We start from the raw sequence: 13,304 nt of genomic DNA, 5'->3' as shown, positions 1-13,304 counted from the left end.
TATAATACCTTGACTAAACGATCTTTAATTAAATAATCTAACAAATTTGCGATTATTTCTTTTTCGACAACGTTTAATTAAATGTCCTTTTCCGTTTCTTTATTTTGTTACTTTATTCTTAAACACTAATAAAGTTTTAAATTAAATTTCTTGTTAAGTAAAATAAAATTAATTTTTTTATAAGGTTTTTTTTACAAAAAGATTAGTTATATTTGTCTTTAAAATAACCTGCATTTTTTCTAATTATTGTAATATTTGTTCAAGGAATATGCACAACAATCTGCGCGCGATATATCCGAATACCTATGTGTAACAACGGTATCATGTATATTGTAAAACAGTTAAATACACGGTGATATTACGTTTTGTAACAAAATTCAAGACACGTTCGTAAGAAAGCAGCCCGATACATAAATTCACGAAGCACTTGAAGTTCGACAAATTGAGGTCGCAATCAATTATGCGTCAAGAGCAACTTTTTCCAAGTTCTTTCGTGTTCCGTTCGTGTTTCAATTGGTTTTGCAATCAAAACGATAAAAGTTGGAGAATCTTTTAAAAATTTAAAACGAACAAAAGAGCATTCTACTTGAAATATGCCATAATTCAAAAATTGATATAGCTCTTATTTCACTTTTCAAAAGGTTAACGTAACTTCTTTTAAAATATTACACCTAATGATAACAATAATGATAAATAATAATGACAAGTATAAATAGAATTAATGAATAATTAATAAATAATTATTTCATCCAATTTACGCTGTTTATAATTTTCGGAAATAATTACTGACATTATCTTTTTAATTAGATCGCGCCGCGAAATTAATTTCCAAGGCGGTCTTCGGTTTTGGAACTTTAAGAAGAATACAATACTCCATTATGAAAGATGAAAGTTTCTGAATGCTGCTTACGCGTTACTATATGTACCTATAGGTAGGTACTATGTCGCGATTATACACTTGAAAACTCCACCCTACTCGTTTAACTCGCTATGATGTCACGAGGCATGGCATGGTGCACGACAGCGAGGAAGACAGATCAGCAGCCAGAATTTCGTGTACACAGTGATTCTATTCACGTCCGTCGCGATGACGACTCGCGTATATGTACTGGCGGAAAATCGCTACGTTCGCTGAATAACTACTCCAGAGGGGGATTATTTCATTCTTCATAAACTTCCGAAGATAATGTAGATATAACCCAACATTTATAAATGGTGTGCCTGGCAAGAAACTTGCGGCTGGCAGAAGGAAGAAGATCTTTTCTGTCAAGATGAATTTTGAGGTCTTCTCATATCTGAAATTTAAGTGCAGGCCCTATTACGGAATTACTTAATGACGCAATTAAGCCGTAATTCTGTGCCGGATAATTAGAAACCGCTAATGCTCCTTCCGACTCTAATGTAGCTTCTGACTTCTGACATCTAGGAAAGAAGAAACTATAGAGTAATATTTGATTTTTCTTGCATTACTCAACATTTTTATATTTAATTCAACAGTGTACAGCATATTTATTATAAATAAAATTTTTTTCATCTTTTGTTATTGATATATGTATTATTTGTTACAATTTAATACAAAAATATGCAAAACGCGATTTAATAAAAAACGCATTAATTATAAATAAAATCTTTTTCCATTTCTTCTATTTGTTATTTTTTAATGCAAAAATATGCAAAACTCGTTATTTTTGTCTCTTGTACTTCCAAATTAAAATTTTAGATGTTAATAAAACTTCCATGAAAAATTTAACACTGATATTTATTACATTGCAGAATATATGTATTTTATGTAATACATACAATTTTTGACATCTCGTATACTTTCTCGGGATTTCCCCTTAATTTGCAAGGATAATTCCGTATAAATTTGATATGAGATAAGTTAGCGCGAGTAAACCACGATCCCCCGCGTAGTGATGATGAAGCATTAACCTGATTAAATAACATCGCGTGGCAATGAAGCTATTTAGCCGTTAAATGACCCTATAATGCGTTTATGAGATTAATCTAAACGTTAAATCAAGAATTATCAAATAACTCCACGTATCCAGAGTACGTGAGATATCACATCAATAGGAGCCTAACTTGAGCTCAACTTGTCGATATTAACTCTTCGGAAAGTTAGGAGTCATCCGGTATAACTCAAGTTATCGATGTATAATTTGACATGGGTTTAACCCAGATCACTATCCGTGGTTACCCGCATCAGCTTCCGCGAAAATTAAGTATACTTGATGCATAGCGGAATGCATACATTTCCTCACTCAATTCAGTGTGTTACGATACCGAGTGACGATAGTCATACAAAAACATTCGAAACTATATAGATAAGAGAAAAATTCAAGCCAAAGAAAAGTCACAGACCATAGCTAGAATTCGAAACACAAAATCGCTATCGATTGACTGTGACGACTCATTTACCTTTGATTTTTTTTTCATCAAATTATAGGCGTTACTCAAAGCAGAAACACTAATATCTAGATTGATATATTGTGTAGTATTCATTTATTATTTATTATATATTTTTTTATTTATGTGTGTACTATTTATATTTTTTTTGTGGCTGTCTTCTTACTTTGAGTACATTGCTGCACAACACATAAAGAGAAAAAACGCGAATTGTATGAACTATTGATGTTTTACGTTTGCCACAAGTGGCCGTAAAATGTAAATAAGACTTTTATTTTTGAGAGGTGTTTCGAAAGGAAGCACATCGTTACTTGCCAATCTCGTAAAAAGGCCATCCGTAACGAGTTGTCTATCGTTCGAGAGTGTCGCGCAAAATTGAAATATTGGCGAAAACGATCACGTGCAACCGTTAGTTTGAAATAAACATTGCCTGATGATTTATGGAATGGTGAGTTCTGCGATATGTTCCGATTTGCGCATACCATTTTCACCTTTCCAACTGTAGTACAGACATCGTAAATATATGTTTTCACGTATCATATAAAATGCCAGAGTACACTGTATTGTCGTATTACTTTCGCGAAATATCACGTTAAAGTTGCCCGGTAATAACGTTATAAGAAAAAGATATGTCGTGAGGAAAACAAACGTGCGCAAACAGATTTTCAAAAGTATGAATAATGAAACGTATTACTTCGTATTGCCCGTATTGCCTTTTCAATAATGCAGGCTACTTGCGACCACGTTTTTGACGTATGGACGTAATGTACACAGGAGAGGTTGCATAACAAACAGAGGTCATATATACGGCTAAAAATATATCGCGTGCAATTTATGGCGAGAAGTTATGCGAAAAGTTTTAAAATAGTTTCCGTAAATCTCTCGGTATCTCTCTCTATAAAATATCCGAAAAATCTTTATGTACTTCGTGCATTAAACGCCACAATCATATTACTAATAAATTGAATTTTTAAAAGCATAAACTTTTAATATCCCCTCCCTTTCCCTCTCCAGTTTGATAAAAAATTTAATCTTATTCCAAAAAATGTTAATCCGGTAATGCCGCATAATGTAATGTAACGCACCTGTGACGTTAAGAATAATGTGCTGCACGTTGTTGCACTCGCGGTTGACTGCCAAGTACGTAGCCTCGCATTTGTATAGACTCTCGTCCTCCAGCTGCACCTCAGGTATTTTCAAATATGTTTTCGATGAATTCGACGAATATTCTATGTCCGCTCTGAAACATTCACGTAAAACATTCATACTGTTAAATTAATTTGAAAATTGCAACAAAAACCGTGATTTAATTTATAATTTCCCAAATTAATTTTTATTGTTTAAAATTTTGACGTGTCTAATTTAATATAATGTGTAATAAAAAAGATCTGCTAATATTGCAATTATAATTGGGCGGTAACAATGGAGGGAACGTTTTTGTTTAATGAATTTTTAATCAGCATTTCACATGACAACAATGACAAATATATTTCCTTCAGAATCTAATAAATTTCGCTCGCCACGTCGTGCCGGTTTTATTTTCGTATAATAATTGGTGTCACTCACGTTTATAACGCGCGCAGCGTTTCATTAATCGTAAATACATTGATTGTTTATACTTTATTAATGACGATTGCGCGGTATTGTGCAGTTATGTGGTTCATGCCAACACAAGAATAATGACCTCACGGTAATGTCAATCTCGAATTGCGATTAACACCGGATAATGAATCGGACAATCAATGAAATTAATCTGCTCGTTATCCCGCCTGAGTAGCATAATCCATTTATGACGATAAGGTGATGATATTATCGTCATATGTGCTATTCGAACGTATGTGTTATACGACCCGAATTCTATTTACATTGCATGTTACGTACATCCGATGCATCTATGAGTACGTATTCCAGAAATATTAACGGGCTCGAAAGATCTCTCGGTACAATCGTATGCATTATTAATTTACAACGGGAGTAAATTGTATGACGAATATGTTTTTACGTGTAGAGTTATGCAGTGCCACAAAAATTCCGAATGCTCGTAATTAAATTGGATCACAAGGCCATTAATTCAAGTGCATTCTCACAAAGCCATTAATTCACGACAGGAAACTGTGAAGCAACAAGACGTCCGAAGGTCTCGTCATTTATATCCGTAAATGGCAAGCAAACGCACAGTCAATGGGCGCATATATACTATATATAGGTCGCGTTTGATATTCTGTCAATAGATGATACTGAGTATATATGCATCGACATATAAGTACAGTAGTCGGTACACGTCGCTATTGGACGCGGCCGTAACTCGATACAATTTACATTCTCCATCAAATTGATTACTTGTTAAAGATGGATCATAACAAAGAAGTGCCCAAAAGTGCATTGCAAAAAAAAAAAAAAAAAAACGATGGAAATAATAAATTTAAATCAATGTTTTTTCCCCTTTTACTTTACAAAATTGTAATGCTTAAGCGTACTTATTTAACAATGGTAAAAATGATATTTTCGCACACGTTTTGATAAAAATAAAACACTAATGTTCAACATACACAGCGTTTATACGCTATACGCATATACGATCGTACGATATTCCAAAATCTGCTTTTATTAACTAGATTAAATATTGACACGAACAATTTTCAACCGAAATGTTCGTATTGCTTTTATTCTGCGTTTTCCCGGTTAACCCGCATAGCGTGTGACGAATCATTGTTTTTGCAGGCCGCAAATTCTGCGTTGGTATGAAACGCGGGTGATCGCGGTCAGCCGACATTTCGGCGTGCTGTTTGATCGACGAGCCGTTTACGGCGTCATTAGCGAATTGTTGATACGACGCGCGACGATGTGCTGCACCGCTAATCAGCGACATCGCCCTGCATGAAACTATGTATATCTTTTGCATTCGCGTGTAATTAGACCATCAATGATATACACTGCGATAAGTATGCGCCTTTCACATCTGGATATCCGACATATCTTCTGTACCAATAAAATTTCTTTATTCTAATTTGCAGTTGTTTCTTTTATATTTTGACTATCTTATATTTTTTTTTACCAAAATGTCAAAATATAAAATAGTTTTACTATTAGAAGTAATATCGCGCAAACATATTTAAATGAGAATATTGTTTAAATAAGAGTATTCTTAAAAAATTTCAAGAGTACGTGTCATACATAAGACATTCTATTTAATAACTAATAACATTGTCAAGGAATACGTTCCTTGCAACACCCCAAAGTAATAAAGTAAATGCGAGATTTTTTAAAATAACTAATAACATTATCAAAAAAAGAGACACGTTATTTTTTGTATAACACCGCAAAGTAATAAAGTAGCTTACATACAGCGACAATACAACATACACAACATTACTTCATATTTCTGAGTTCTAAATCCGGATTTCAACTAATCCGGATAATAGCATGTCGTATTATAAAATCTTAGAAATAAAGGACATATTTTACATTAGCATTATTAAAAGCGATCTTTTATGCGTTTTACTTATATAATACGCGGCATTAGTATATATTGCATTCTTATGTCGAAAATATCATTTTTTTCGATATGTTTTTGTGATTTTATTTTTCGCGGACATAAGTATGTAAAATATCGAACTAATGAGAGGCACATTTTATGTTTTGACTGAATGTATTTCGTAATTAAATGCAATTAAAAAGGAAATTTTTGCTCAAAATTTGCATTACGTTAATGTAGGAAATACGTCGTATATAATAACCGACGTATTTCCCACAGCTATATAATGCAAATGTATTGCACATGATTTACAACATAATTACCGAATATTGCTTTGCTATCGTACTATATACGCATGAATAACGTATAAAAGTAGGTTACTCCAAATTGCCTTTAATCCACGACATAAAAAATAGCAGAAAAAAACAAATTTCATAAAGAAAAGTGAATATTCCACTTTAGTAAGCACAAAACTGTTATTAAAAAGTATAATATTCGCTTTGTTTAACAGTAATAATCATCGACCTTTGTCGATATTGATAGTATACTTATTAGCAGAAAACTTGTACAGAAAATTACGTTTGGTTTTATATAATAACGAAATAAATGCATAAAATTATAATCAAATAATATTACAATCTCTTTAACGCGTATATAAAGCCTAAACAGTTTAGTTAATCGTACAGGATGATACTTTAATCAAGTATAATTTAATTACGCAAAACGCACTTCGCTGTGATTCAAACATCGTGTTTGACAATATCACTACCGTTGTAATATTTCACTAAAACTTGGAGAGAACTAGGAAATATATTATAACAGAGACTCAGAGTTTATCAAAAGATATCATCTCTAGGAGATCTCTACCGCGAAGTGTATACCAAAGAGTCCTGTAGCAAATATAGAAGTAAAGCTTTTAAATAAAATTACTGTATATTATTACTCCAAAGCAGATCGAATATAATACTGATGTAGAATAGAAAGATCGATCTAAGACATTATTATAATAAAAAATTTTATTACTAAAAAAGAAATTGAGCACATCTGCAAATATTATAAAAATATCTTTATAGAAAATATTTTAAACTTTTTATATAACTTCTTTAGATAAAAGAAAAACGTCGGAGAACTATAGATCGTCTTGAAAATGGATTTCTCAAGATTGCCTTTTGTATACATGTGCATATGTGCGTTTATATGCATCAAACTGTAATATATGTATTTGTCTTTTATTATCATGTCATCACAGGTAATCTTGTTATTTCTCGACGAGCGAGAGCATAATATTTCAAACAAATAAAACGCACAGTGCAGGTCGAACATTTTCTCGTTGATATTTTTTATCTTTTTCAAGCATAAAATTTACAACAGTGATATCTATGTCGACGTATTGCAAAAAATGATACATAAAAATACTATTGCTGCTAATGCTCTCGTTTCAAAAATAGAAAAAAAGACTAAAGTCGCGTATAAAAAATAAAAATCATCTCGTATCGTTACCATGTCAGACTAAATATGCGAGGCATAGAAGAAAAGCGATAAGTGACTACTGAAGCGTGCTAATGGAATTAAATAAGAATCACTTTATTGACAGCTAATCTGTAACGCCTGTCCTTTTGTAATATAAATCGTGTTACTTTAATTCGTATTAGCTTGATAGAAGTGTGGAAACCATATTTTAAATATGTAAACGAATATCCTATAATTTTCACATTTATTTCAGCTTTAATTTTTACAATTAAATTGACAGTGGTATCTTTTCTTACGTTACAAAATAAAATTCATTAAGTGTAAGTCTCAATGTCGAATTAAATTTTCACCTAATTCGATAGAAAAGTAGAATTATATTTAAATTATAATAATAACATTAACTAGTCTGAAAAATTGATGAGGTAAATGAGTGAAAATAATTAATCAGTATTCAATAAAGCTTATCGCTTTTCGTTGTTAATTATTCAAGGATATTGGTGAGCTTATTTTAATTAATGCAAATTGGCACGTAGAGAAACACGGTGTTATCGGATGAAATCTCTAAGGAACGTTTCAGATTCGAGTTTGTATGCCTAGTGCCTAGTTGCCGCGCTTGTACCCAAACAATAACGCTCGGAGTAAATAGCTATAGTGGCGAATTACAATCGAAAGACGTAGCTAATTTATTTAATGGAGATAACGAGATTGTTTCATTTGCAGCTAAATGTTTACAAGCTTACAATTTATAAGTTTTTTGTAATTGAATAATTAATTAAATTTTTTTCGTCATTAATAAGACAATTTTTATTGTACTTTCTATGTTATATAGCACTTTTCTCCTCTCTCTTTAATATTATACAATATAGAATAATATTATAAAAGTTCTATATTTAACAATGTTTATTTTATGTTTATTAATTTTTTTATCATAATGCAATTAAAGGAAATTTATTCACAAACTTGTTAATTCATTCACTAACTTGCTATTTACGTGTGTTATGTATATCTGTATCCACAGGATTAAAAGTTTATAGAACATGTAGGTACGTGTTAAGAGTTTTATATGCAAATAACAATACGTAAACTGTGTCAAATTAACTATAGGGATAATGGGTGAACCGGATATTATTAAAACAATCAGAGACTTTGATAATTACCAATTGGAAGTTTCATGCTCTAAATGTTCACGTGTACATATTCACGTGCGCATTTAACGCATTTGACGTTTTCGAAGCTACACGGTCTCTAAATATAGACCGCAAACCACAAAATGCAATTACAGGGTGATGACCCCGAAATGAGCATAATCGCGATAGTTACAAATCGTGGAAGCAGCTAATTATCAAAACCAAAATTGGAAACAATTCAAGAAAATATGTTATTTGTTTAAGTAGTTATGTAATAGATATCCTACAATATTGTTAACGTTTTTCGGGCAAGAGATAGAAATTCGAAGAATGTTAATGAGAATAATAAGACCAAAAAATTTAAAACATTTGTAAAATAGAGAAATAGATATTTATATAAACTTATTTCAAATTCAACTTATATTTCAATATAGAAATAACGCAGATTTTTTTTTGAAAAATTATTTTTAATACTTTAAATAATATATTTCAAAAACATAAAAGGCCAATAAGTTTAATTATTTTCGGTTTACATCGCAAAATTGGTGATTATTATCGCGAGTTTTAGTAAATTCATATAATTTTAATTGGCATCGCGAAATATATTGAGGAAAATAATGAAATTTAAGTTAGTTTCTAAAAAAAAAAAACTGCAAAAGAGGCGGCCTAATTAAGTCAAGGCACGGGTTGAACCCACTAGCATTATGCTTTCAAGTCTCAATATAATACTTTAATTACCTGAGAGCAATGTCGTTATTGCCGCGTATAATTCCAGCGTCCTCGCTGAAAATGAAAATCCTCGTGGGTCCACGGTACCACTTGATGCTATGCAGACCCTCGCATTGCGGTGATTTCAGGACGCAGGGCAGTAAAATCTCCGTCCCGAGCTCGGCATGCTTCTCGCTTCTCAACCACGGATCGCCGCTCCCTGAAACAAACATACATTACGGTGGTGATTTGTCCGGTGAAATTGAGTCCGTAATTGAGACACTAAATATCGATTGCGCCTGACAAAACGTAATCAGCGAGCAAATTGTTTTATCGCGCAATTTCCGATATACGCACTCGTGTTAGAGAGCTTGTGCAATCCTATACTCCGTACACCGTAAATATGAAGATTTTATACGAACGATGAGACATAACTATGAGTTATTACAGCAATATTTTGTATCATTCGTTATATGTGATCGCCATTTATGCTTGTTATTCTCTCATCCGATGCGCGTTATTGTTGAAAATTTTGTCAGGAAAGAGATTATGTCAATTAATATGATAACTGATGTCGTAGACGAGAAAAGTTGTCACCGTGAGTCATCTCGAAGAAGGATTGGATTTTGAAGTCGTATTGTGTGGAACAGCAAATATTACGTTCAAGAGAAATAATGGAGATCTGCCATAAGGAATCGCATTACGGATCTCTTCCCATCTCTTGCACGTGTGAAAAGTTTGCTTGGACATTACGGGATGACTCTTCATTCGCTTTCTCCGCTTCGAAATGTTTCATCGCAGAGAAAAATCCATCTCGACGTCCCGCACTTTGTGCAAAGATCATAAAGAATGGGTTGCTTTTTTTTCTCGCGAAATTCATCCCTAACGTTCCACTCAGGACTTTCTCGCAAGCGATCACGATTAACATTGTCGAGATATTGAATTGAGTTTAAAAAGCATTGCAAAGGAGAAGAAAAGATCTCTACATTAGTGATATTATACGCTCTTTGTAATTACGGGCTCTATTATTATTACCTTTTATGATGTGAGAAAGTAATCTTGATGAGATGAAAGAAAAATAAGCTTCATTCCTTGCCATTTATTCTTGAAAAATTGATTGTACGAGCAAATGATCACTTATCGTAATTGTAAGGTGTGATAATGTTTATGATATTATGTCTCGAGAAAGAAAATGATAGCGCGAATGATAGCACGACGACCTTACGTACGCAGCGACATGCTTAAACAAACGCCCAGGCCGCGCACAAGTTGAAATGTAGTTCCTACGAGATATTTAACGTACTGTAAATTAATCACCGAATGTTCTTTTGTTTTTTGAAACAAAGAAGCTTTGATAAATTAGCTATAAAATATTTAACTTTTTGCTATGTAAAAGATCGATTTAGCGATATTACTCCGCGCTTTCAATCCGGAAATTAGCTGGTGAATTACACATCCATCGGAAAATGTAAAACGTAATAAGAAATACATCCGAATCCAAGTATCGGGAAGGAAATAAATATCGCGCAATGAAATTAAAGATTTATTGTTGCGTTCTCTATCACTAAATTTTTGCTTTATATGAATAAATCACGAGATTGTTTCGACAAACAAGTGTTGCCTTCATCCACAAATCGCGGGAGTTAATTAATTTATTATTACTGTTTTCTATCAAATTTTTAAGTCCCGTGAGAGAAATAAAATTACGTGAAAATGCCTTAATAAGGCCAGTTATCGAGTTACCGAGCTAACATATTGTGCAATGCATTTCGTAACAGTACTTGTTGTTTGTAATTCATATTTTAATATTTTTTATAAAACTAATTAATTAATCTAACGCAGAAAACTCTAAATAACAAGTAAAAAGAAAAATATGAGAAATGCATTTATGATAGTTTTTCGTACCAACTGTCACTTGCGAAATAGAGAGAACATATATGGCGCATGAACATTCGAATATGGAAGGATTACGATTTATGGGCTTTAGCACGAATATATACAAACTGTGATTTATCCGCCGAACATGGGTGTCCATCACTGCGCCAATTGTATTTCTACGGCCTTAGTATAGTTTAAGTGATTTCGGTTTTATGCGTGTGCAGGTGCCGAGATTCATCGAAAAATCGACTCGGAAATTCGCGCCAGACTAATCCACCGTGTCGTTTATATTCTGTTATTATCTCACCGTAGCAATCCCCGCGAAACTTTTTGCATCAGCATCCGCGAGGTGACTGTGCAAATTTATGAATATTACATAAAGAGATTGATTGCGTGTGCGTGAAGTTGTCGTCGTGATATTACAAAAATATTGGGTTAGGAGAAAGATGAAGCAATAAAACTTAACGCGCAGCTCTAGTGAAAACTTAAATTAAAACTTATTAACAATTCAACGAAGTCAAATAGTTTATAAGGGAATATTCTTTACTTTTACTCAATTAATAATAAATATTCTACCGCACCGCAAATTGAGCGTAGTTTCTATAAAAAAATGATATCTCTTAAAATTTAAGCGGCAACTAAATATTGAAATTAATTTGTCAGAAAATATTTTACTTTTTTTTACTAAAATATTTTAAAAATCTCTACGGAAATACGGTAACATTGATTACATTCAACGAGCATCATGATGAAAAGGCAGCTGCTTCAAGTATTATGGTGGAAACGCTGTTTGCGTTTGTAAGCATTCGTTGCATTTAACGCCGCTAATTAGTAGCGCTTGGAGTTAAATTTTGCTACGTATGCATAAAGTTTTTACGAGCGCAAAAACGGGCTGTAACAATGTTAATTTTTACACTTGGTGGCACTTATAGCTCCCCGTCGGTTTTCATCGGCTGAAACTTCTTGCATGAAGGAGACCATGCAAGTACGACAGTGCAACACAAAATACTACATGTGCACTTTGTCGTCTTTTGAGCTCGTTAATATAACAATACGACAACTATATAATTGCTAAGACAGCATTAATAATAGGGTTTAATCTCTCAATTTGCTCAAATAAACATTTTTTAAAATTAATGTTAGTCAAATAAAATAAAATATAAGTCTTGCAGATATTTTTTTTCTTGCAGTTCTGTTAAAATGTCAAAAATCATGGAAATTGATAAAAATTATATTAGTAGTAAATGTAGTTATGATATATTGATATGTCAAATTTTTGATAACCAAAAGATAACATTTTTTCCCCGAATTAATTTTGCCATATTCTGCAACGAGATACCGCAAATAAAAATTGAAGAGTTTATTTCCAATTTTTTGTTGTATCTTTTTATGGAAAATATCATATTTTTATTAAGAGTGCCAAGTCGCTAGAGAAATTTCGTTTGATTAGCTCATGTTTGATGTCATATGAGGAGTGTTCTAAAGTTATATCATCCGTTTTCTCTTTTATTAGTTTATTCGCCAGGTCGATTGAGCATTTTTTCAAGGTTGATGGCTTAAGTTAATGTTTTTTTATGTTTTTTGGGTCGCAGAACAAGAATCTGTAAATAGTTTTTTCGTAAGTCGATGCAATAATTTAGTTATTAACGATCAAATTATACATTCTATAAAAAAATACTGGAGAAAATTTGTTCCTCTTTTCACGACGAACAAAATGGTGTTTGAATTTTTCCAACATCTTGATTATTGACGAAAATATGTCAATTTTAAGGTAATTACTGCTTACGCGTCGCGGGGTACCCTAGGCGTGCGCGCTCGCGCTCAATTGTATGTACCACAAGACAAGTTGAGACAAATTCAGAGTTTCAATTGTTTTAACGATACAATAGAGCGCGAGCGCGCACGCCTAGGGTACTCCGCAACGCGTAGGCAGTAATTACCTAAAAATTGACATATTTCCGTCAATAATCAAGATTTTGAAAAAATTCAAACGCCATTTTGTTCGTCGTAAAAAAAGAAACAAAATTTTCTGCAGTTTATTTTTTTATAGGATGTATAGTTTGATCGCTAGGGCAATTTAAACAAATAAATTGTTAATAACTTTTTATTGCATCAACTTACGAAAAAACTATTTACAGATTCTTGTTCTACGACCCAAAAAACATAAAGAAACATTAACTTAAGCCATCAACCTCGAAAAAATGCTCAATTGACCTGGCGAATAGACTATATATATT

General features: G+C 32.5%; 1 protein-coding gene across 13 annotated transcripts in view; it reads right to left on the bottom strand.

Moving 5' to 3' along the window:
- Nucleotides 1-13,304, bottom strand: part of Nrm (neuromusculin) — a 162,274-nt gene that overhangs the window by 56,284 nt on the left and 92,686 nt on the right. For all 13 annotated transcript variants that reach the window (XR_013259109.1, XR_013259110.1, XM_077420258.1 and 10 more), the window contains exons 2-3: nucleotides 9,220-9,409; nucleotides 3,495-3,649 (exon numbers count right to left, since the gene is read on the bottom strand). Coding sequence is in view for 11 of the 13 variants with exons in the window: in XM_077420258.1 (XP_077276384.1) it covers nucleotides 3,495-3,649; nucleotides 9,220-9,409 (345 nt within the window). In the remaining 2 variants the exon portion in view is untranslated. The remainder of the gene's footprint in view (nucleotides 1-3,494; nucleotides 3,650-9,219; nucleotides 9,410-13,304) is intronic.

The sequence above is a fragment of the Temnothorax americanus genome, unplaced genomic scaffold (assembly GCF_048541705.1).
Source record: "Temnothorax americanus isolate GAGA-0224 unplaced genomic scaffold, ASM4854170v1 Scaffold6, whole genome shotgun sequence".
Taxonomy (NCBI): domain Eukaryota; kingdom Metazoa; phylum Arthropoda; class Insecta; order Hymenoptera; family Formicidae; genus Temnothorax; species Temnothorax americanus.
This window is presented reverse-complemented; position numbering and strand designations above follow the sequence as displayed.